General features: G+C 33.7%; 1 protein-coding gene across 1 annotated transcript; it reads right to left on the bottom strand.

Moving 5' to 3' along the window:
* Nucleotides 1–3,608: 3,608 nt before the first annotated feature.
* Nucleotides 3,609–18,925, bottom strand: LOC113513419 (protein regulator of cytokinesis 1-like). The gene is made up of 14 exons (XM_052894400.1): nt 18,737–18,925; nt 17,355–17,554; nt 16,619–16,739; nt 15,793–16,022; nt 15,380–15,528; nt 14,668–14,835; nt 13,472–13,644; nt 12,534–12,681; nt 11,733–11,861; nt 11,326–11,465; nt 10,662–10,769; nt 8,476–8,608; nt 7,203–7,352; nt 3,609–6,266 (listed from the first exon to the last, which is right to left on the bottom strand). Exons 1-14 carry the CDS (start codon nt 18,769–18,771, stop codon nt 5,841–5,843), a joined length of 2,310 nt encoding a protein of 769 aa, XP_052750360.1. The 5' UTR covers nt 18,772–18,925; the 3' UTR covers nt 3,609–5,840.
* Nucleotides 18,926–24,698: the final 5,773 nt, after the last annotated feature.

Below are 24,698 nucleotides of genomic sequence, written 5' to 3'. Positions count from 1 at the left end.
GGACATCACTTTCAGTTATTTCTTGTGTCCTCTGTTCTATGATAGAACTTGTGGTTTCTTGACACTTTTCCCCCTGTTTTGAGTCAGTTATACTCTCAAAATCTAATATAACCTCACTTTCTGGTAATAAAGTATCTGTTTGTTTTTCATCTGTTGATTTAATAAAGATTACATCTCTTTTTACCTCTATTGTATTATTTGTAGGTATGTATATCCTATAACCTTTGGTCTCTGTTATTCCAGACTCTCCATATCCAACAAAAACACCTTCTAAACTTTTTGAATCCCATTTTTGCCTTCTCACATCTGGCACATGTATGTGAACTTTACTCCCAAATAATTTGAGATGTGATATGTCATATTTTTTGTTAAACCAAATGTCAAATGGTGACTTTTCAGGAATATTTGTTTTCCCGGTTCTATTTAAATTAAACACTGCTGTATTGACTGCTTCTGCCCATAGATTCTTATTTAATTTTGCTGATAATAGCATTGTTCTTGCACATTCGACAACTGTTCTATTATCTCTTTCTATTTTTCCATTTTGTTCTGCAGTGTAAACTACTGATGTTTGATGTCTAATAGCTCTGTCTTCAAATAATTTTTTAACATTATTATTTATGAATTCTTTCCCATTATCTGTTCTTACTATTTTTATTTTATTTCCAGTTTCCTTTTCTGCCATATCAAGAAATTTTTTTATTTTTTCATACACTTCATATTTATTTTTTAAAAAATAAACATATCTGTAGCCTGAATAATCATCCTTGATTAAAAGAAAAAATCTTGATTGCCCTAAGGAACATACCTCCATAGGGCCGCAGACATCCATATGTACTAACTCACATACTTTGGTAGATTTTGAGTTACTCTTTTCAAATGGGAATTTATGCATCTTTCCCTTAATACAGTCTTCGCAGCTTTCAATTTGACTGTCCTCATACATAATATTATTTTTATTTAATATATTTCTTACATGTTGTAAGTTTTGATGGCCCAAACGCTTATGCCATTCTATCAAACACACTTCTTTACAGACTGCAGCATGCTCCCCTTGTGTGAATCTCATCATATACAGTTTATTTTTTCTAACACCAACAGCAACTACCATACCATTTTTTAAAATTTTACATTCTGTGCTATTTATATGTAAATCATGGCCCTTGTCCATGACACTTCTTGCAGAAAAAAGATTTATAGTCAGTTTAGGGACATATAAAACATTCGATATTGTTGTTTTTATCCACTTGTTTCCATTATATGCCAACAACTCTATAGTTCCTTGTCCTTCCGCATCTAATTGAGTTCCATCTCCTATTATTACTTTTTTTGGAGGGTTTAATTTCTGATAATATGAAAATGATTCTCTTTGGAACGACATATGCTCACTAGCTCCAGTGTCGACAATCCATTGACTGGAATCACTTATATTAGCAACAAACGCATTACTGATATCATTGCTAGTGTGCTGAACTTTCTTACTTCTCTGATTTTCTTTATTTTTCCTTATCCAACAGTCACCTATGGAGTGTCCAGATTTTTTACAATAATGGCAGACAATTCGATAACGACACTCTTTTTTAATATGACCTGGTTTTCCACATGAATAACATTTGTTTCTATGTTGTGACTGTACAGCACTTTTAGTTGTTAACGCTACTGATGAACTTGATTCCTTCATTCTTTCCTCTTCTATGAGTAACCTTGCTGTTAATTCATCTATTGTTTGATTACTTTCTGGAACTGATTCCCAGGCTGCTATGAAATGTTTGTATTTACTTGGAAGTCCCATGAGTATTTTAGTAATAAACATTTTATCCGGAATTGATGTATTACTGTCCAGTTGGTTTATTTTATTTCTTATTTCTTCCAGCTTTGATATAAAAAGTATAACATCATCCTCACATTGTAAATGGAAAAACTTCTGTTGTTCTATATGAAGACTGGTAGACGATTTTTTCTCATATATGGTTGATAGTTTCGCCCACATTTCTGATGCCGATTTTGCGTTTATGATGTGCACCATTATTTTCTCATGGATGTTTAAAACAATTAATGATTGGGCTTTTCGATCCTTTTTAATGAAATCTTCCGACGCCATTTTTGTCAAAGCGTCTTTTTCAACTACATCATATAATTCTAATGCTTGAAGTAATACACGAAGTTGGAACTTCCATGTGGTCCAATTATTTGTTCCTTCTAACTTGAATGCTAATTTTTCGAAATGCTTTTCCATCTTGAAGTTTTATTCTCGACTTGCCGCTTCGTCGACTCACCACGTGGATGCCCGTGATGATAATTTTTATTTTCAGAACTTTATAACTTTTTCAACACCACAAATGACTGAGCCCATAACCTGATGGTATTTTATAAAAACAGCGGACAATATTTTTAATAATATTTAATTTATCTTTTTGACTCACGTGTACATCAAGTTTCAGTTGGAAAAAGGAAGAGGAAAAAGACCACAGACAAGAGAGCACACACTGTCATAAACAACTACAAGAGTTGCCACCTATGAATAATATTAATAATATTTTTGGACCTTTAGTGACCACACTTAATACTCCAACAAAATTGAAGTCTGTTATCGGATAATGTTTTTAATTGATAATATTGGTGTCGAATCGATCTATATTTCCATTATTGTAAGCGGATTATAAGAATAAACTTTAATTTAATATTAAAAAAAAAATTTTTTTTTTAGTGAATATCATCATTGTTGAGAAAGCAATCCACACATTTCTTAATATGGCAACTTTATTAGTCTATGTTTGATGTATGTAGAGTGATGCTCTCTGGTTGCTGTCTGATAATTGTTAGGAAAGAAATATGTCGCTTCTAATACACTGTGTAGGGAGGAAAGGGATTGTTAGTAATGGAGACTGAGAATCCCATTGCTAGTAATATACCCAACCAGGTCGATCTCCTCGCGGTCCCCCTGGAAACTATCATGGTTAATTTCTGATGAATACATTATGATAGGCTAACTGGCCTGTTTTCATTCTCATTTATCACTGGTGCTCCGTCAGCGTATCCCGTTAGCGCAGGCGGGGTTACCATACTATTTTCACCCAGCAAAAAAAAACTACCTAATAACAATTCTTGATGAGAAAATTAGAAATGGCCTAATCCATTTCAGTATATTAGGATGGTGAGTTACATAACTTTAAACTTCGATAACTTTGGCGTTTAGAACATGCCAGCGATATCGAAATATTATTTTATTAAGCAGAGTATACTAGATATTTTTTTTTTCATTTCTATATTATGTAAGTAGACTCCTAAACCTACTATCAGTATTTACGAAATAAAACTGAAATCTTCAAGAATAGAGAATATTCTTATATTATTTATGGAAACAGTCTATTATACTGTTTCCATAAACAAGAGTTAATTTAAAACTAAAATACTTCGGGTTAGAGCCTAACTACAGGTAATCCTCACTATGAGTTTGTCTGTTTGTTACCTTAACGACTTGACCAATCATTATGAAATTTTATATATATATACATACTTATTTAAGATAAAGAATGACTAGTATGCCAAACAGTAAACATCAGTCACGCAACGCCACGGATAAAAGCTAGTTAAAAATAAAACAACAATTTTAAACTATGCAAATATAATTACAACCATAATTTATAATATTAGCAAATGAAATGATGCTAGAATGGATTGCGAGCGCTTACGTAAACCATAGTAGGCGTTACACAAGCTAATCACTTATTCTTGCGCCCAATTAAAATACTGTTTATAATTAAGTACTTATAAATTAATGCAAACCGTACATATAGTTAGCTGCCATATATACAAGCGAGTCGATTGGGTTTCCATAACATTTATATATGAAAACGATTGTACGTTCACGATCAACGCGGTTCTTGTTTTAAATATGGAACTGTCACATTACTGGTGCCATCTCTTGAATAATTTGAAAACTATTTTATATATTTGTTTATTTTTTATTGACTACATGTCCATGAAGGTATGATACGAAATTATAATCGATTTATTAAGCGAACGGGCCCAATCTGGTATATTTAAAGAAACAAAATACAAAAATTTAGCTATATTAAATTTGTCAATATATTACAAAACTTATGTGTTAGCTGTTATGTCTAGCAGTTACAAAATCTAAATAATATTAAAACTGACCAAATGCAAAAGCCATCACTATACAGAAAAAACATCTTAATGTACATTTCGTGATTCGGATATCAAATAAAATAGAAGGTCCCAAATCGCGTTAATGAGCGCCATCTAGAGTAAAACTGTGGTACTTCTCTCACACTAGTAAGTATATTTATTTATGCCATAAAAAAAAGACACGACATGCCATCTAAGCAATCAGGTTGGGATATAGACAATATATGGGTGTTCATGAAAGGCATGTAATTTTATAATTATTTTTATAAAATATATATATAATTTACAAACACCACCAAAATTGGCCTTTCACGATAAAATAGTCAGTTATAATTATTGTTAAAAATCAAAACAAAAATCGATCTTACACTATGCACGAATCATAATACTATTAAACAATAAAACAAACTATAAACAGGTCAGATCTCATAAAAAAAAAACACACACACACACCACAAAGAGAAATTCAAAATGTACAGTAACAACACGGAAAATATTAATTTCAAATAGAGAATATGAAAAACGAAAACACATCTTAATGATAACATAAATCAATCTGCTTACTGCGCAATTAAGCTGGTGTTAAGATTAATATAAATTACTACCCATACGTATGTTCTAAAATGGTAATAAACAAGCGGCAAAGAACAAGATGCAGAATATGGCTGTTCATCTCACAAATACGACAGGGAAAGCGTATCTATCGACAGTTTCTTTACAACTTGTTTAGGAGGGCAGGCGGATATAGATCACTATGCAGCAAACTAGCAAAGTAAAGGAAATTATTTACATATCAACAGTACCTAGTTCCATAAGGTGTAAGCATCTATCCGCGCCAAAAGGATCAAAAGCGAATCTTGTATGTCAAGTTATCAATTTTTTTTATTATTATTCTATGTTATTAATTTATATTTGTTAAATACGTAATTGTAAAATTGTAAATTTAACGTTCACTCGAAAAGAGCAAAAGTCGAATTTCTTGCCCATTGTCTTCTACTGAAACTACTATTGAATTGGGAGATACAATTAAAAAAAACATGTCATATCATAATTATAAAAATCTGTACAATACTTTATAAGAATACTTTTTTTTTTTTTTAATGAAGGAACTGTTATTTTACTACAACGTCAAATTACATTTCGGGGCAAATTGGGTACTTTTCAAATACTGGTAAAGACTCCAACAAATTCAACATGAATTAACAAATTTCTTTAAAATTTAATTCTTATGAGATTTTATAACATTTTATATCATTCATAAAGAATTCAAAGACTGGTGGCCCCTCCAGCGCGGATATATAGTCTATGCACTTTTTAAAAGCATTGAATAGTCTATGGCTCAATTCTTATAATAATAGACATAAAAATAAAGTAACTTATTAAAATTTCGGTATCATAATTAAAATTATATTTAATAATAAAATGTCAAGCAATAATTTACAATTGATATTCATCATTAAATTATATCACATTGTACACACATCTCAATTATTTTGTATGTAATTCAAGAATTTTTTTTTTTTTTTTTTGTAGTTTGCATATATAATTTGTTATTGAATCAAACAAAGAATATTTAAAAATCAAACATAGAACGATTCAAAACAAATATAGAATGTTTCAAATCAAATATAGAACATTTTTGAATCAAACAAAATGTTGAAATGTGTGTATGTTCAATCTAACCTATATATCTAAATAAGAGGTGGTAAATTTTTTGCTCGCATCAAATGTGTGTGGGATTTGGACCGGCTAACGCCGTTAGGTGTCGTTTTAAGTGCTAGAGTGCTGACTGTGTTCTGGCGTTGCAGATTAATTTTGTTAGCGTTGAGAGGTGTCCGCGGGGTCGCGAATCCATCGTTGTTCAATTTCAAAGCGGACCGAGTGAGCCTCGTTGGCGTATATAGTAAATTACTTTTCGGTGTCATTGGCTGGTTTAAGTGTTGTATGTTCTCTTTACCCACTTTTGGGGTGAGAGGCATTTTGCGCGGAGTTTTTTTTGGGGTGGTGGGCGTGGTATTCTCGTCGATTGTGGTACAGACTATGACCGGTGGGGCGACGTTGGGACCGTTGCCTGTGGCCATGGAACTGCGACTAATTTGTCGTTCGATTATGCCATCCTAGAAAAAAAAAAGGGAAAATATATTTTATTTACTATTCTTGTGACTTTTTAATTTTTATTTTGGTAAAGCACGTACATTGGACGACTAATGTGAATGTGAGAAAGACTCTGTTTTCCGCGTTTAGCCTCTCATTTGGGCCTCATATGAGTCGTGGCTAGTACAGCCAACCTAGCTCCGCCCAGAAGCGCAAAAACTTCCTGGGTTCTTCATAGGCCTCACGGCGCGACCGCTCCATTCCGAGGATTTCTAAACGTTGATGGGCCACAGCCTCACATTACACTGGACGACTAAAAAAAGTAGGGGTTCAAATCCTTTTGGATCGATTTATCGGAAATTTAACTTTTTAATTCTAATACAATAAGTTCTAAACTAAATCTCAATTAGACTGCATTTTAATCACATCTATCAATATTTTAATTACCTGTTTACTTATAAGCTAAATATATACAACAATATTTGACTTGTAATTATTAAAGATTGTGTTCCACAAAAAACACTCTTCAATATTGACAATATCAGCTATTTTGATTTAGATCAAAAAAATTAAAATAAAAACAAAATAAAAATTAAACTACTGAACCGATTTTGATAAAATTACTACGGGACCAATATGTAAGAATATCCTTTTAGATAAATAAGAATTTCCAAACAAACTTTTTTTTTTTAAATTTGGCTAAAAATGAGATAATAAGTGACATATACAGCACATAGGTAACACTCGACTGCAGCTTGGAAATGTCAGGTTTCAATGCCATAAACCATTTCACATTCATAAATGGACCATTTAAGAACTACTTGATTCATTCTCCAAAAGGAGCATAAAGCTATTTATTCAGTAAGGCAAGTGAGACATATTCACAGGTAGCCTATACCTGTACCTTGGTGCCAGAGGGCGCCACACTCATACAAGTAGCACTAGAGTATAAACGTTACCTTGAAGTCGGTGTATGTGGTGAGCATGGTGGTTTCCATGAGCGGGTCCCGCGGTGGATCCTCGCGACCATCTCGCGAGGCTGCGGTGGAGCCGGACGCAGATGTACCGTTCATGGAACGCCGTCCAGTGCTTCGACGCTTGCCGCCCGACTAAATAGCAAACAAATATATATCATAGAATAATGGTATATGGTATGTACGTGTCCCAAACCACAGACTAGTGCAATGGCGACGCGCTAGTGGAACGTTTAAAAAATAATGATAAAATCAATTGAGCCATCATAATGAATTCATTAGAAATTAACAATGACAGCTTTCAGAAGAGACTGTATTAAGGCAGATCTGAAAAAGTATATTAGTAACAAGAACGCCAATCTCATTACTAACAATCCCAATATCTCCCCCCCCCCCCCTCGTCTTGAAATATCTGAACATTGTTATTCCTCAGAGATGATGAATGTGGAAGAAACGGCTTGTTTGAATCAAAGTATTTGGTTTTCCAGAGGGAGACTTTGTACAAAAGTCCATTGATTGGGTACCTCTGTCCCATTCATGTTTCAACTGTAAAGTAGTTGTGTTTGCATGGCTGTGTTTCGGTTTCAAGGGTGGGATATGGCGTGAATTTACTGGGTACAAAGTCCTCAGGAATGGCAACGCATGGGAGGTATCATGGGTGAAACAGTATACTCTATTATGTCCACGGTACTGCTCATGTCTATAGGCGACGGTTACCACTTTCCATCAGGTGGGCCGTCAGCTTGTTTGCCATTCTAAGTTGTATAAAAAAACTGCCTTTCCTAATGGGAGACCGGCATGACAGATGTCTATGTGTGTATGTATGTCTCCTAATAAACAGGAATCGAAAACAGACAAACCATTTTGAACCTCTCATATTTAATTCAGTAAAATATATAACTCTAATATTTCTTACTAAACGTGTCCAACTGTCAAGTTGCTATAGTAAAATCATTTTGGAAAATTCCTTATTATAATAATTTCAGTTTCGCTCAGGATAAAAGCAAATTAACAATTTTTTTTTTACTGCTGGACATAGGCTAATCCATTAGAGTGGTACTGTCAATAGTTATCATGCTTGGCAGGCGAGTTGGCAACCGCAGTTAGGAGACTGCTCCTCCATCATTAAATTTCCTTAGTCGCCTCTTACAACACCCACAGTATAGAAAATGGCCTATTCTATGCCAGAACCATATGACAAAAATGAACTATTTATTACATGTTCAAGCTCAATTTATAATCATCATTAAAAACTCACAGTGCGCTTGTGTTTCAGTATGCTGCCGTTTACTTTGGGCGTTTTCTTTAGATCTCCAAAGTCGAGCTTCCTCTTGGAGTGGTCCACCTTACCCTCGGTCACTATGCGAGCTGCCAACCGTCCACTGACACGTCTAATAAAACAGAATGTAACTTCTAAAAAATTCGGTTCAATTTCTTGCTAATATAACAAAATTGTAATTTTATCGATGTCTATACATGGGGAAAATTTAGAAAAAAAAATTAGTTCCCTCACATTCATTTTTCTTAATCATAATAAGACTAACATATAGAAAATAATAATTTTTAAAAATTTTGTCTGAATGCTTGCTCCGTGTATATGTATATAGTAAAAATACTGCATTAAATTGGATGCGGTTTTCGCAGTTAAGTTCCTGAAGATCTAACTATCTGGTGTTTTAACTACTTCTCGGTGTTTAAATGCAAATAAAATCATTTCATTCTAAATACGCCATCTAGAAAAAGTCTACACCACTGGTTTTCGTAGTATTGCAACTACGCATTCGAACCAGCGAGCAATAGGCTAGTTCATAATAAAATTTAATTGCTTTAGACACGAACGACTCCTGCGCACGATATGTTTTACATACATACTTAGTACATATGGCTCTGTAAAAAAGTTATTTCAATTGTAAACACACGTCAATGAATGACAATATGTTTTGTATCCACATTACATTACATAAATAAATCATCATCATCATTTCAGCCATTATTTGTCCCCTGCTGGACATAAGCCTCCCCCATAGACTACCATAAAAAACGGTTCTGAACCACCTGCGTCCACTGGCTCCCTGCAATGCATTTCATGTCGTCACTCCATCTAGTGGGGAGTCGTTCTACTACACTACGTAAATGAATACATTAATTGATAAATAAGTACATATATAATACATTAAATATATTTCAAAAATGATAGAAAGAAAAACGACAATTTCGAAAGTCACAAAATTCTATATCTATGAATATAATGACTACAGATAATAAACTATATAACTACATAACTAAACATTACTCATTCCTTAATCTAACAAAAAAATATTAAAATTTAAAAACAACTCTCCAACAGAACTTGAACCCATATTCGTAAACAAAAAAATCATTCCTATTTCCTTAACAAATAATTACACTGTCGTAAGGAAACAGTATTTTTCCTGGCAATTTTGATTCAATATAATTTAAAAAAGTCTTTTAAAGTTATTAAAAACGTTTTAGTACCAAAACACTCCTTGTTGTGTTTATATTTTTCTATAAAACGTTTTTATGAATTTTCTATAATACTATACAATGACTGGGTACAAGACGAAACTTCTTTGCCAGTTAATAATCCTATTTTAAATTCACGATCATGAAAAATGTATAAACAACGGGAAAGTTTAAAATTAACTATCTAGTAGGGGGGTCCAGTCCTATTGCTAGCAATATACCCTGTCAGGTCTACCTACCAAATATCACAGTGCTAAACTCCAGGTGCATTCATCACGATGAGGTAACTTACCTTTGTTTTCATCCTCACTTATCATCATTTACTGGTGCCCAGCCAGAGCATACCGTTACTGAAGGTGGAGTTACCATTCCATTATCATCCATTATCAAAAAAATCTCCTTTGGCAACTTTATTACAAATCACCTAAGACAACATAACAATATGGGTTCAAGTCCTAGAGTTTATCAGTGCACAATTCACAAATTCATCACAACATTATGAAAATATTTTCAAAGAAGACTCAATGATTTGCTACTGATTTATTACATAAGCGAACTTGCCTCATATTTGATGCAATGTTTCTCGCTTCATATCACAAACGAGCACTGAAACCATTTAAAGGAATGAATACTGTTTCTACTGTATATATATTGTATTAAAAAAAAGTCCTCATGTTCAGAAGATTTAATATTATATTTATAACGATATAGCAATGTCACACGAGATTAAACCCTTGCAGATATATATATAATACTGTGTATGAGAGTGTGTATGTCACTTATAATTTACCTACATGAATTACCATATATAACAAATCATTGACATAAAAAAGTAAAAGAAATACAAACTAAATTATTGCGTTAATAATAATAAAAATTCTGACTTATAACACATTAACAGCAGGTGTTCTTAATTCAAATTACAAAAAAAATATAGTATTCGTTCTAAATTTAATTTACCTTTTGACAGTAGATATGGCCGACCTCTTGAGCGCTGACAGATTGTTGCCGAGTGTTGTGACCGCCTTGGTAGCGCTGCCGGTGATCAGCTGGCGCTTTGGTGGCAGCCTACGATTCGGACATACTAATTATTTACAATGCGATTTACTGCTCTATTACTACGAGATAAGAAAGAAAATTATTCAATACTTAATAAAAATAAATATAATATAACAGAGTGGATTTGAAATACATATGGGTGTGCCCAATAGAAATTTTAACATTATATAAATGATCAAATGAAATTAAAACTGCAATTGTTTCAATAAGGTATACCATATTGACACAAACAACTTGTATCTAAATTCTCTGTCAACTTCTCTTATTGCTATTAGAACTTGCATAATCTAGGCAATTTGTGTCTAACATCAAATGAAGGAGGTAGGCTAAGTATGTCAATGTAACTACTTACATCAGGTAGGACGTATGCTAGTTTACCATCTCAGTGGTATAAAAAAAAAACTATATATGTAGATACTACATATGTAGAGAAATTAATGCTAAAAGCATTCTCTCCCAGTCAACCTTAGGGAACTGTCAGTATATATATAAGGCAACTGTGGCAGTGGCGAGCAGTGCACGTAGAATACCTCATGACAGTGAGTTGTATACGTAAAGTAGGTACCTGTGGCGGTCGGCGGTGCCGAAGCCAGCAGCAGTGCGGTCCCGCTTGCCGCGCGGCGAGGTGGCGAGCGAACGCAGCAGCGGTGTGGTTGGGGTTAGCGCCGCAACTGCCTTGCGTGCTGACAGCTTATTATGTCGCTCCTGGATAATTTTATACATATTAAAAGGTAGCTGTGGGAATGATTTCAAGCAATTCCTCAGATCAAAATCTGCTATACAAGCGATAGAAAACAAGAACAGGAAGAAAAAGTCTCCCTTTAGACTTAAGGGCTCAATACTGCCTGTTGGCTTGGGATTTTTGACTATTTTCATAACTTATCTTTGAACTGAGTCAGGTGGACCAAGCTGGTATCCATAAGAATACTATAAAATCAGCAATAATTTCAAAGCATATGATCATTTACTAACCGCTTTCCTTGCTTCCCATTCTTCTTCAATGAGCTGTATCAAAGGTTTTCCTTCGACTGTGAATACATTGCCTGTCTTGGTTTCATACTCAGCCACCAATTCGCGGAGTTGTGCTTCTATTTTCGGCAGCTATATAAAATATAAAAAAAAAATATGATATTAGACTCTAAAGTTTACTTTTATTAAATAACAAAACTAAATAAATTAAAATTTATAAATAATTGTACTTATTGATTAAACTTTCATAAAACAGGGATTTCTTCGTTACATACATTCTATCCTAATTTTTTTTATGCAACTTAGACAAACAAGTTGACGGCCCACCTAACAGAATATACTGTTTCGCCCATGATACCCCCCTAATGCCATTCCTGAGGACTCATGTGTTATTCCTTTGTATCCTGTAAATTCACTGCCATGTCCCACCCTTCAAACCAAAACACAGCCATGCAAACTTAACTGCTTCACGGTAGAAACACAAATGGGGCAAAGGTGGCCAAGCAAACGACCTTTGTACAAAGTCTCCCTCTGATAAGGTCCTAATTAATTAATCAATTGACAAATTAATTTTTTTTAAGTTTATTGATAACCAGATCTAGCTAGGCACGATCCAAGCAACTAGACAGTTACTTGATTTAAATTTTTCACAAATTGAGATATAATGATTATAATATTTATGGAAATTTATTATTTTGTGTTGCTTTATATATAATTCATATAAATAATAGGTAAATTTTATGAGTCAGGGGTGCATCAAAATTTACAAATTTTTTTTTTACTAATTTAAAGATCTTTACTGACATTGTTAGCAATGGCTTTCCTCTCCTTCTCTTCTTTCAGCAGCTGCCCGCCGCGGTTGTGGTAGCGGCCCGGCTCCGATGCCCGAGCTTCTAACTCTGTCATCTTCAGCCACAGGTTCTTACGGGTCATTACCAACTCAAAGATGTTTCTATGAATAATACATTTTGGGGTATTATAATAATTAAAAAAATATATACAAAGCTTTATGTCAGTGTGTTTGATAATGGTACAAGAATAATTAATAATCAATGAAAACTCAAATAACAAAGTGCAATATAAAAGTATTTTAAATGGAAAACTGCAAAAATCCTAGATTGATTTTAGTTTTAAACACAAATTCTGGTAAAAAAAAAAAAAAAAACTATTACATTGTGGGATATGGCAGTAAAATTACTGGGCATAATTCTTATGGCAATAAGAAATAAGGTTTTTTGTTCATGTCCAACCCCAAACCCATGGTACCATATATAAAGTGCACTACTATATTCATAATATCAAGGAGTTGGGCAACACAACACACTCCATTATATCTCTAGTACTTTTGTGTTTTTACAAGTGACATTTGCCACTTTCAACATGGTCTCAACTTGTTTGTCATTTCAAATTGATAAAAAAATAAGTAATATTAGTATATACATACATATATATATATATATATATATGTTATGTATATATATATATATATATATAGGCTTGTAATCCCGGCATAGAATGGGTCGCCACTTCCTTTCCCGTGGGTGTCGTAAGAGGAGACGAAGAGAAGTTAACTGTCGAGGGATGGGCAGGAGTGTAACTATTGAATCATCACTACAGACTAATAACGGTTGCTAACTCAACTGCCAAGCGTAGCAACTACTGGCTTTCAATACAGGGAGATATACAACAGTGGACAGTTAACGATTAATATGATAATGATAAATATCAATAAAGGTACTCACTTGTTATCATTGTAGTATTTAGTGATCCGCTCAAGATAGAGTTCGTGCAGTGTGAGCGTGTCCTCGGTGAATATGTCCTGGAAGTAGTGGAGGAATTCCTCGCGCTCGCGCGTCGAATACATCACGTTGTCCCACATCAACTTTATCTTGGTGCGGACATTCGCCACGAATACCTAAACAGAATAAAGTCAAAATGGTAGGTATTATATTTGATAAGTTCAAAGATTGTTTGGAGTGCCAACGTAAGGAAGCGTGGGGGGAAAGGGATTGTTAATAATGTGGTTCTAACTCCTTTACTGGCACCATTACTAGCATTACAACCACGCGGTTCCCCTGGGAAATTATTGTGGTTAATTCTTATGGAATTTGTTTTGATAGGCTAACTTTATTGCTGTTAAGTCCATGGTACTACTCATGTCTATAGGCGACGGTTACCACTTTCCAACAAGTGGGCCGTTGTCAGCTTGTTTGCCATTCTAAGTTGTATAAAAAAATCCTCACCTATCATCTCTATACCGATAGATATCACAGGCGAGGTTACAATTCCATTTTCATCCATTAAAAAAGCCTAAGAAAGCGCCACAAATGTTAGGTATATTATGATTCCCCCAGCACCGGGGGGGGGGGGGGGGGGGGGGGGTTTAGCCGGTAAGAGTCCGGCAGTACCCGCATATCTCCTCGGAGGTATGCGGGTCTGCATGAGCATATAAAAAAAAAGATATATTATGATTCGTGTAATCTTTATTATTTAAATAGATGATTACGTTATATTGATTCTCAACTTTTTAATAATATATTTTTTAATAATCTATAAAGAATCTCATAAAAATCAACACTGTTATGTAATTTTTAAAATAAACAACGGATCCCAAGTTACCTTTTTTCGTCATCTGGGAGACAGGGAGCATTAACTATCAAGAGTTTACAAAAACTAAAAAGTTCTAGTATTAATTAAATTTCATAATTGTGTATAAAATAAAAAAAAATAAAAAAAACAGCATAAAAAATCAGCAATATCAGTGATATTGATCATCAATATTCTAGGGCAATCGTATAGTAATAATAAATAATTTCTAGTAAGAGTATTATTTCTATCATTAGACTTCATAAATTTTCGAAATTAAGTATAATTTAATCTGAAAATGAAATCAATTCGTATTCATTTATTATAAAAAAAAAAAACTATCAAATCCTACCTGTATCTTCTGTCGTTTAATTTGATCACACCTCTTGATCTCCTGTTTGATAGCGGCCTCCGTGTGCGGGTGGCAGCCAGGATGGGCATGCAAGAAATTCTCTCGGTACACCTGGTCCTCTTCCAGGCAATCCCAAAGCTTGGAAAGACGTTCGCGGAGTTCCAATACCTTAAATTAGAGGACATTCACTATAGAATCTATAAAAAAAAATTATGCAAATTTTAACAGTTTAACTAATTCTACTAGATAGATAGATATATAATTTATTTGCATTACTTACAGCACACAAATAACAACAGACGTGGATAGACATATACAAAAAAATCTACTGACACTATTGGTGACGAGAGTCCCCCATGACTAATAATATACCCTGTCAGCTCATCTATCTTTCTGTCATTTTGACCTCCACATGATGCCCTTGGAAACCTGTTGATTTGCCACAATCGGTAATCCAATATGATATCATCTTCATCAATCAACCCTCACTGAGTACCAACAATAATGAAGACAGGATTACCATATCATCTATTTAATATATTTGTTTTTTTTTTTCATACAACTAATAAACTAAAAATAATTTAATAAACTAGAAATAACAATAAAAATTTTTTCTTTCTTTTAATATGTGCTAAAAACCTGATTGTACAAGTAACATTCCCTTTTTTTTAAGTTGATCGATAAACAGTATAGTAAAATCGGAATAGCATACCCTATTGTTGGTCTGTTCATATTTCTCCTGTAGATCCTGATGGAGTTTTGCAAGGCGGTCCATGTTGAGATCTGTCACCTTGAAGTCTACAGACAGAGAGCTCACTACCACATGCTCGAACTTGTTCTGTGGTTTGATTTGTAGTTTATCTGAAAAACAAAATATATTTATAGAAAACATTGACTTATGTTTAACCATGTACCTCAAATTAAGCCAAAGTTGGCTTGTGCTATTGTGTTCAGGATAACTGACCTGCTATCATCCCTCACTGGTGCCCCACCAGCGTATACCGATAGCACAGACGAGATTACCATTTCATTATCACCCATTAAAAAAACTATCTTAAGGTAAGATAATATATTGAAGGGCTACACCACTGAGATAGTAAAAATAAGACAAAAAAAAAGAATTACCCATAATATCTTTAATCTCCACTTGCGTATTCAAAAAGATCTCGACTCTCTTGTCTCTCTCTGCTTGCAACACCTCAAGATGGACCCCGAGTTTGTCCAGCTCCTCTTCAGAGGGCAACGGCACCTCCTTCAACTCTTGGATAGTGACGCCAAGTTTGTCGGCAAGATCGCGCTGCCACTCGAGGAGCCGCTCCATCTTCATGCGGCGCTGTTCCACTTGTTCTCTATAACTAAAATAAAAAGTCATAGATACAGCTAAGAATGTCAATGGAGTGTATGCAATGCACCTTCTGGCCTTCTCGTAATAGATCTACGTTATTTTGACTGTACCTAATGTAGTATTATAACATCTGTGACTGTACTAAGCACATCATCATCTTTCTATGCTTTATCCAATTATTTACTTGGTGTCAGCATGATAGGTTTTCCTGTTCTATTCTCCTTTATTCACGGTCATTCCCATTCAGGTCATATCAACTTTCACACAGTCCATCCACATCTTTTTAGGCCTTCCTTAGCCTTTATAGCCATCTCATGTACAATTAACTAAACTATTTATATTATTTAAAATTAATTTAAATATTAAATTAAATTTTTATCTTAAAAAAGTCATAATAAAATAGCAATAAATAGTAGTAGTAACTAACAATTATTACACATTTACAGAGTATTATTATTTAAAATAATAATATTCTAGCTTTTTGTAAACTAACATTAGAATTAGTGTATAGTAAAATACTCATAAAACAAAAAATAAAGATGGATAGAAATAAGGAGTAATAAGATGAATCTTAAATAAACAGTAATAACTGAAAGCTCAGCTTACCCTGCAATTTGCTCTTCCAATTCTCTTTTGTAATCAACCAGCATGAGATCCTCCTTGAACTCCAATATTGTGATGTCCACTGAGAGGCATCTGCTAAGCTCTTCTGTCTCCTCCTTTAATTCTAAATAGCAAAGAAAAATTATTTGCTATTACTCTGTTTACTTATTATTATTATTACTGTATTTTAGTGCAATAAAGTGCATATATCCTAAGATAGGAGAACCCCATGCCCAACATGCAACAGTGGGAGATCATAGGTTAGTAATAGATCTAAAGACATATATCTTTTTTATGCTATATTACCTGTACAAAAGTTAACTGTGTAACTGTACTTTGGTCTTAGGAGTTGAATATAGCAATAAAGTAACTGGAAATGCATATCAGTGTTCCAAAATGACATTGCATAAGTGCAATAGGAGTCATAATGTATTATGATGTCCATGATGCTAACAAATACATGATCAAATGGAGTATATGCATTTTGAAAATTATATAAAAAAATACAATCATATTATATTTAAGCATATTGACTATCTCAATAAAATAAATATCAGAAAATGTAATATCTCTTTAATATCAGTCTGACAAATAAAAATTATTAAAAAACCCAAAACATAGTACAAAAGCTATGAGTAATAATTACATTATAGAGATAAGAACATAAGCTTATCATTGATTTTCCATAGAACATCATGTTTCTAAACTTTGAACAGTAAAATTAAACTATAACACTTACTATCAACTTCAGCTTGCATATTCTTCAACTTCTGCCTAGTCTCTGAGATAACATCTCGGTGAAGCTCTTTCTCAATCTGAACCAGTTTTGAAATATTGTTGGCTTTGGTGCTATCATCCACACCGAGGTGCGACCAGTTCAGCCATAACTCCTCCATCATAGACCGAACATTGCTGCATATTTCTTTTAACACTTCATTGCTGTAAACATATATTAACTAAAATATAACAAATAAATTTTTTTTATCTGCCAATTAGTTAACAAGATGGACATGAACAACATATAAAATGTATAAAATTATGTGGAAATTACAAAACACACTGTGATACCCATTTCATATCATTTTATGTTAAAAAAAAAAGAAATAATAATTTATATATATAAAAATCTCATAACGTGTTTGTAAGCACACTCTTCAGAAATGGCTTAACCAACTTTTATAACATTTTTATATACATTTGGTACGTACGAAAATAGGTTGTAAAATATATTTCATATGGCTAAGTGACTAGGATGTCACTATCCAGAAAAAAATAATTATGCAGCGGAACAACATTTGCCAGGTCAGGTAGTAATACTAATATATTAGACAGAAGCGAACATTTAAACTTCACTAAATATTTTCTTAATTTTCATATTTAGAACACTTAAAAATATCTTAAAAAAAAATTAAGGCCATTGGAGGATATTAAATAAAAAACAAAAATAAAAAAATAATGAATGAGAAAGATGATTACAAAATAATAAACATTTTTAAAATACTCATTGTTATACCAATGTAAACAATGTTTTAATGTGAGCAATACTGTAACAGAAAGTTCCTAAATGGACTTCAAAAAGATTTCTCTCATATGTTCAATAATTCTCCATTAAATTTAAGAAACAAACTTGTTATTTTTTTTTTAAGAATATTTTGCAATAAAGATAGTCAAACTATTCAACATTAAAGCAACTGCCTACGTATCTTATTTTAACTCTACTTATATCGATGTACTTAGATTCTAAGCGGTCAGTTTTTTGGACACTCCTGAAACTTGAAAGTTTGGGCATTACCTAAACTCTTCCAACAAAATTCGAATGTAAACAACTTAAATCTAATATATCTTACAACTATGTATTAAATTATTAATAATTGACCGAGTATTGCAAAATTTCTTAGTAACGTGATTGTTGTCATCACGCCCTATTCAGAATAGGGACAGATCACAGAATGGAAATTACCATTATTTTTACAAATTATCTACCTATTCATACAAAAAGCACTTCTTTTGCTTCATCTAATTATAAATTATTTAATTTGAGAATTTCTATATATTAACTAAATTATAACAATAAATTACGGTTACGCCGTTATTAGTCAAACTATTGAAAATGAAACTTACAATAAACTATTCACATCTTCTGTTATGACAATCATTTTTCTCCTTTCTCTTCTTATTAAAATACAAGCAACTATACACTTCACCTATAAATAAAAAGCGTTATTATTTTTAACTATTACCGACATGGAAAGGATATTTTCAACGAACAATTCCAAAATGTTTGAAGTTTTCAAATTCAATACGTTACAAAACAAAATGCTCACAACTCTGCATTGTGGTTGGTTACCTTTTTTTACAACGTTCCTACACACGCAATAATTTTTCTGCGTTTGAAATTATAATTCATTTATAAAATTGATAAAGTAATAAAATTAACAGAATAATTTTAATACAATCTTAGATTATAATTTTTTCTAATTAACGTTTGGTGAATATAATAATATTTTTATTAAACAATAATGATGATTGCCTGTACGGTTATGACCGTTATACACGATCTAATATTTTTTTTTGAAGCTTTATTTCTGTATAATTTTTTTTTATTATTATTATAGTAAAATAAAGTAACTAAATATAGGTACTTGTTTTATTAATCATGTTTTCCGTAAAATTTGAAAATTTTATATTATGAACTAGCTATTTTTTTATATCAACTCTCGATATCTATCGATCGAGTTGAAGATCGAGAGATGGAGATATCGATAGGATGGAGGTATATATAGATAGCAGTACAACACTGGGGGAAAGGGATTGTTAGCAACGGAGTATGACAGCTCCATTGCTAGCAATATGCCTTATCAGGCCAATCTCCACATGGTTCCCCCTAGAAACCATCGTGAACAATTTTCGTTGAATTCGTCACGATGGGCCAACTGAGCTGTTTCATCCTCATCTATCATCCTTTACTAATACCCCGCCGGTGTATACCGATAGCGCGGGTGGGGTTGTTATCATCTATTATTATTATCATCTATAAAAAAAGCAGTACAACACTATAGATATTCATTTATTTTTCTAGTTTTTTATAATTTTCATGGTGTTGCTACTTCGAAAAGGTAACGTGTATTTCAATTTGGAGCTTCCGTTAATTATTTGCTTAAGTACCTACGTATTTTACTCTGTTTAACTAGAAATCTATATCAATATTAATTGAGTGTCATTATGCGATTCATAATTGCAAAAATATTAATTAATAAAACTCTTCAATACATTTTCAAAATATACGTTGCTAATAGTAAAAAAAAAGATCTTACGTAGTACGATCACAGAATATAGTATAATTGCTTTTTATTTGCTAAACAAGTAAAATGCACCTTATTCGAATACGGATATATTTCATAATATTTTGGTTATATCATGACTTGGAAAAGGCAGCGCTACCATTTCCTCGTAATCGCATTTAGATAATACAATACACCGATGTCAAACGACGAATGACCCTTACTTACGTACGTTTGTTGGTTTAATAATAAAAAAAGTAACATTTTTTTTTTTATTTTAATTTTCAATGTGTAATAGTGCAATGGTGTACGCTACTACTATGATAGGCTATTGGTATACGCTGACGGGGCACCAGTGAGAGATGATAAGTGACGATGAAAGTATGTGGTGTAGGGCCCTTAGATGACTCCTAGACCCTCACCAATTACTGTATTTATCCAAGAAACAAACTTATATTCTCTGAGGGTAGAAAAATTAGTAAATGCGATATTCTTGGAATGGATGATGTTTCGTAATGAAAGATGAATTTATTCAAGATGTTACAGGTACAAACAATATTATTTAATATGAGATGATATAAAGCAAAATATAATGAATAAGATTTTTAAAATGAGTATGTACGGTGCGTACGTGATAAGCGCGTGAGATGTCACCACGAAGTTAGCCGCGCTGCCAAAGCGCTGCGGCCGCAGTCGGTCGCTATCTTCACGCAACTTCATTTAGCGTGTTGCCGCAATATTCAAAGGCGGAGCGGAATAATATATTATTACAATATTATTTCAGAATATTTTCCGCTACAAGTAGTTCAGTTAGCACATCGTGACAAATTCCACTAGAATTAACCACGAGAGAATTAATATAAATAAATAAATATAAAATAGAATTAATCAAGGAGGAATCTAGTGGAGATCAACCTGACAGGGGGTATTGCTTGCAATGAGTCAATTAGACCCTATTACTAATTACGATTACGATTACTTGTATATTTATATAATTAATTACTTATACTTTAATAAAGTCATGGTATTATGCACAAGAAAATAATAAAGTATTGCGTGATAGCATCCTTCTGGTGACAGTAATGTTTGACGGATACAGATTACAAATACAGGACGGATACCTACAAATTATATCTTGATATAACCGAACGATAATAAGAGGAAATCCCAGTAGATATGAAGTCGGTAAAATATTTTAATCGTGTACATAGGGTTGTCTACAGCTTATACATACATACACAATTTTAATACTAATTAAATACCTATACATTTTTTCATAGGAAAAAATGTAATGGTACCCCACCTTTGCGCAAAGGGGAAGGGATTGTTAGTAATAGTAGAGGTTAGACCCCGTTGCTATCAATGTACCCTATCGGGTCGACCTCCACGCGGTTCCCCCTGGAAACTATCGTGATTAATTTATCGTTGAATCCATCATGATAGGCTAACTGACCTTCATTTTCATCCTCACCTATCACCTCTTATCGGTACCCCACCAGTATTATCGCAGGCATTATAATAGCGCAGGCGGGGTTGTAATGCCATTTTCACCCATTAAAAAAAAATTCCCCGCCTGCGCTATCGGTATGCGCTGGCGAGGCACCAGTGGGAGATAATAGTTGAGTATAAAAGCAGGTCAGTTAGCCCATCGTGATGACTACCTGACCTCGACTTGACAGGGTATATTACTAGCAATGAGACTGGTAGTAGTAATGAGTACTAACATTCACCCCTCTTTTTACTAACTGTATATTTTTTAAAGGATAATAATGAAATGGTAGCCCCGCCCGCGCTATCAGTATACACTGGCGGGGCACCAGTGAAGTATGATAGATGAGAATGACAAAGACAGATCTTTTTTTTAATGGATGATAATGGAATGGTAACCTCGCCTGCGCTATCGGTATATACTGAGGCACCAGTGAGAGACAATAGGTGAGGATGAAAAGGCAGGTCAGTTAGCCCATCGTGACGAATTCAACGATAAATTAGTCACGATGGTTTCCACGTGGAACCGCGTGGAGGTCGACCTGATAGTGTATAGTGATAGCAATAGGGACTAACTTCCCCTTTACTAACAATCCCTCCCCCCGAAAAGACAGGTTAGTTAGCCCAACGTGATGAATATACTTGGAATTCAGCACTATAGTTTCCAGGGGGAACCACAAGGAAGTCGACCTGGTTAGGTATATTGCTAGCAACAGGACTCTTAGTCTCTTATTACTAACAATCCCCCCCCCCCCCCCCCTTACCACTGACTGAAATACTCTTTTAATATTTAACGCCTTACTAATGACATTTGTAAATTGATTTGTAAATTACATTAGTAATTTTTGACAATTATTATTGGTTATTTTGTTGCTTCATATTTTTTTTTGTTTTGTTATATTTTATAATATCTTCTTGTCACTTGTAAAAATATTCAACACAATGCAGTATTGTAACGAATAAAAATAAATTGAATTGAAATTGTATTAGGCGACACATTTTCTGTAAAATAAATCCGAGTAAATATGTTTGTGTGCATAAATGCAGATACTATCTACTAGTAAATTGCTGATTGCTCACAACACAGCGGCCACTTATTGCTGTTACTCTATCTAATCGCCTTGCAAATTACAGCCTATACGTTATGTTACGTGGAATAATCGTTCATTGCTTAATAATTAAGCAATCCGATTAGAATTTACTACCGTAAGTTACACGAATTAAATGGACAGTGGCATGATGTAGGTATTATTAATTTTGTCATAATATAATTAAAAAAAAAAGCCCTAGGGTAAAGTCCACTTTGAAACATTTTTTATGCAACTTAGAATGACAAACAAGCTGACGGCTGACATGATGGAAAGTGGTAACCGTCGCCTATAGACATGAGTAGTAATAGACGTAACAGAGTATACTGTTTCGCTATGACACCTCCCATGCGTAGCCGTTTCAGAGACTAAAGTGTTATTCCTCTGTAAATACCTTGTAAATTCACTGCCATATCCCACCATTTAAACCGAAACACAGCCATGCAAATACAATTGCTTCATGATAAAAATATGTATACTCTGTTATGTCCAGGGTACTGCTCATGTCTATAAGCGACGGTTACCGCTTTCCATCAGGTGGGCCGTCAGCTTGTTTGCCATTCTAAGTTGTATAAAAAAAAATGAATGGGACAAAGGTACCTAAGCAAACGACTTTTGTACAAAGTCTCCCTCTGGTAGGCATTACCAAAGGCTAACTGCAGTTGCCAATCCATCTGCCAAGCGTTACAACTATTAGCAAAACTGCCTTTATGGGGACGTTGTAGTTCTGCAGTGGACAGGTACCGGGTGATATAATAAAAAAAAAAAATATTTTTCTTTATTTTTTTACCGGTAATTGCTACACTTGGAAGCCGGATTGGCAACTGCAGTTTGAGTTTTGGTAATGTTTGCTACCCTTCGTTCGATCATTAACTTCCCTTAGTCGTCTCTTACGATACCCATGGGAAAGTAAGGGGTGGCCCGTTCTATGCCGGGATCACATGGTATTACTAAGAATATGAGATACGAGATCATTTCAGCTACACGCCAACGTTAACGCAATCATCTGAACAATGCAAACACGCTGAGACTTTTTAAAGAAAGCAATTGTTTTTAGGGTTCGATACTAAAACGTAGGTAACCCTCTTAACACGACTTCCACTATAATATGACCTCGAGTGCGATTTAAACAAAACTCAGTTATGGTTTGAGTCGTTGTTTCCTTTTAGTATTACCTGTATTGTTTTCTAAATATAGACTAATATAGTATTATATTATCTGTGATATAGGTAACTAGCTTTTACCCGTGACTTCGTCCGAGAAACTGAGATGCTTACGTTTATTTAATAGTATTAGAAGTACCTTATAGTCTTCTCCATCTCATAAAATATGTTTATACCAAATTTCATAGTAATCGGCCCAGCCGTTAAGGTGCAATAAGGTATCAAACAAACAAACTTTCACGTTTATAATATATTAGTTAGGATTATTACAATTCGTTGATGACTTGAGATCACGTTGTAATGACTTGCATTATGGAGGCAAATCGTAAATTATTTTTTAATAATGGTAACATCCCACTGCTGAGTAAAGACCTCCGTCCTATTCAGCCACAGATACGTAATTTGATTTTTAATTTGAAGACGCAGAATGTTCGGTCAATACTTCTTTTAATCGTTTTTAATAATCCGCTGTTTTTTCATAAAAAAAGCATTATATTGCTATCAATTTGAAATTGGTTATGTTAGTCGTAGTCCATACTATAAATTTTAATCGTCTATCAGGAAGAATTGCATTTTTAATTGTTTTAAAAAATAAGTGCGTATTTTTTACCCGACTGTCTAAAAAATATTTCACGTAATCAGTTCACTTCCCTGTGAAACATTTTTTTAATATTATGAGAATTGTATCAACCTTACAAATAGGGGGAGAGGGATTGTTAGTAATGGAGTCTAACAGCCTGATTGCTAGCAACATATCCATCCCTCTGGAAACCATCGTGGTTAATTGTAGTGGAATTCGTCAGGATGGGACAACTGACCTGTTTTCGTCTTCGCCTATCATGTATCATTGGTGCTCCGCCAGCGTATGCCAATAGCGCAGATGGGGTTACCATTCCATTGTCACCCATTAAAAAAACCGTAAGAATAAATCGTAGATATGTTCTATCCCTAATCAAACAAGCAAATAGACCGGGATATTTTTTTATACTACTATGGTAGCAAAGAAGCATACGGCCCGTCTGATGGTAAACGGAGTTACCGTAGCCTATGAACGCCTGTAACG

This window comes from Galleria mellonella, unplaced genomic scaffold (genome assembly GCF_026898425.1).
Source record: "Galleria mellonella isolate WM207_F2 unplaced genomic scaffold, CSIRO_AGI_GalMel_v1 utg21, whole genome shotgun sequence".
Lineage (NCBI taxonomy): Eukaryota > Metazoa > Arthropoda > Insecta > Lepidoptera > Pyralidae > Galleria > Galleria mellonella.
The sequence above is the reverse complement of the archived record's forward strand: the minus strand, read 5'-3'. Positions and strand labels throughout refer to the sequence as shown.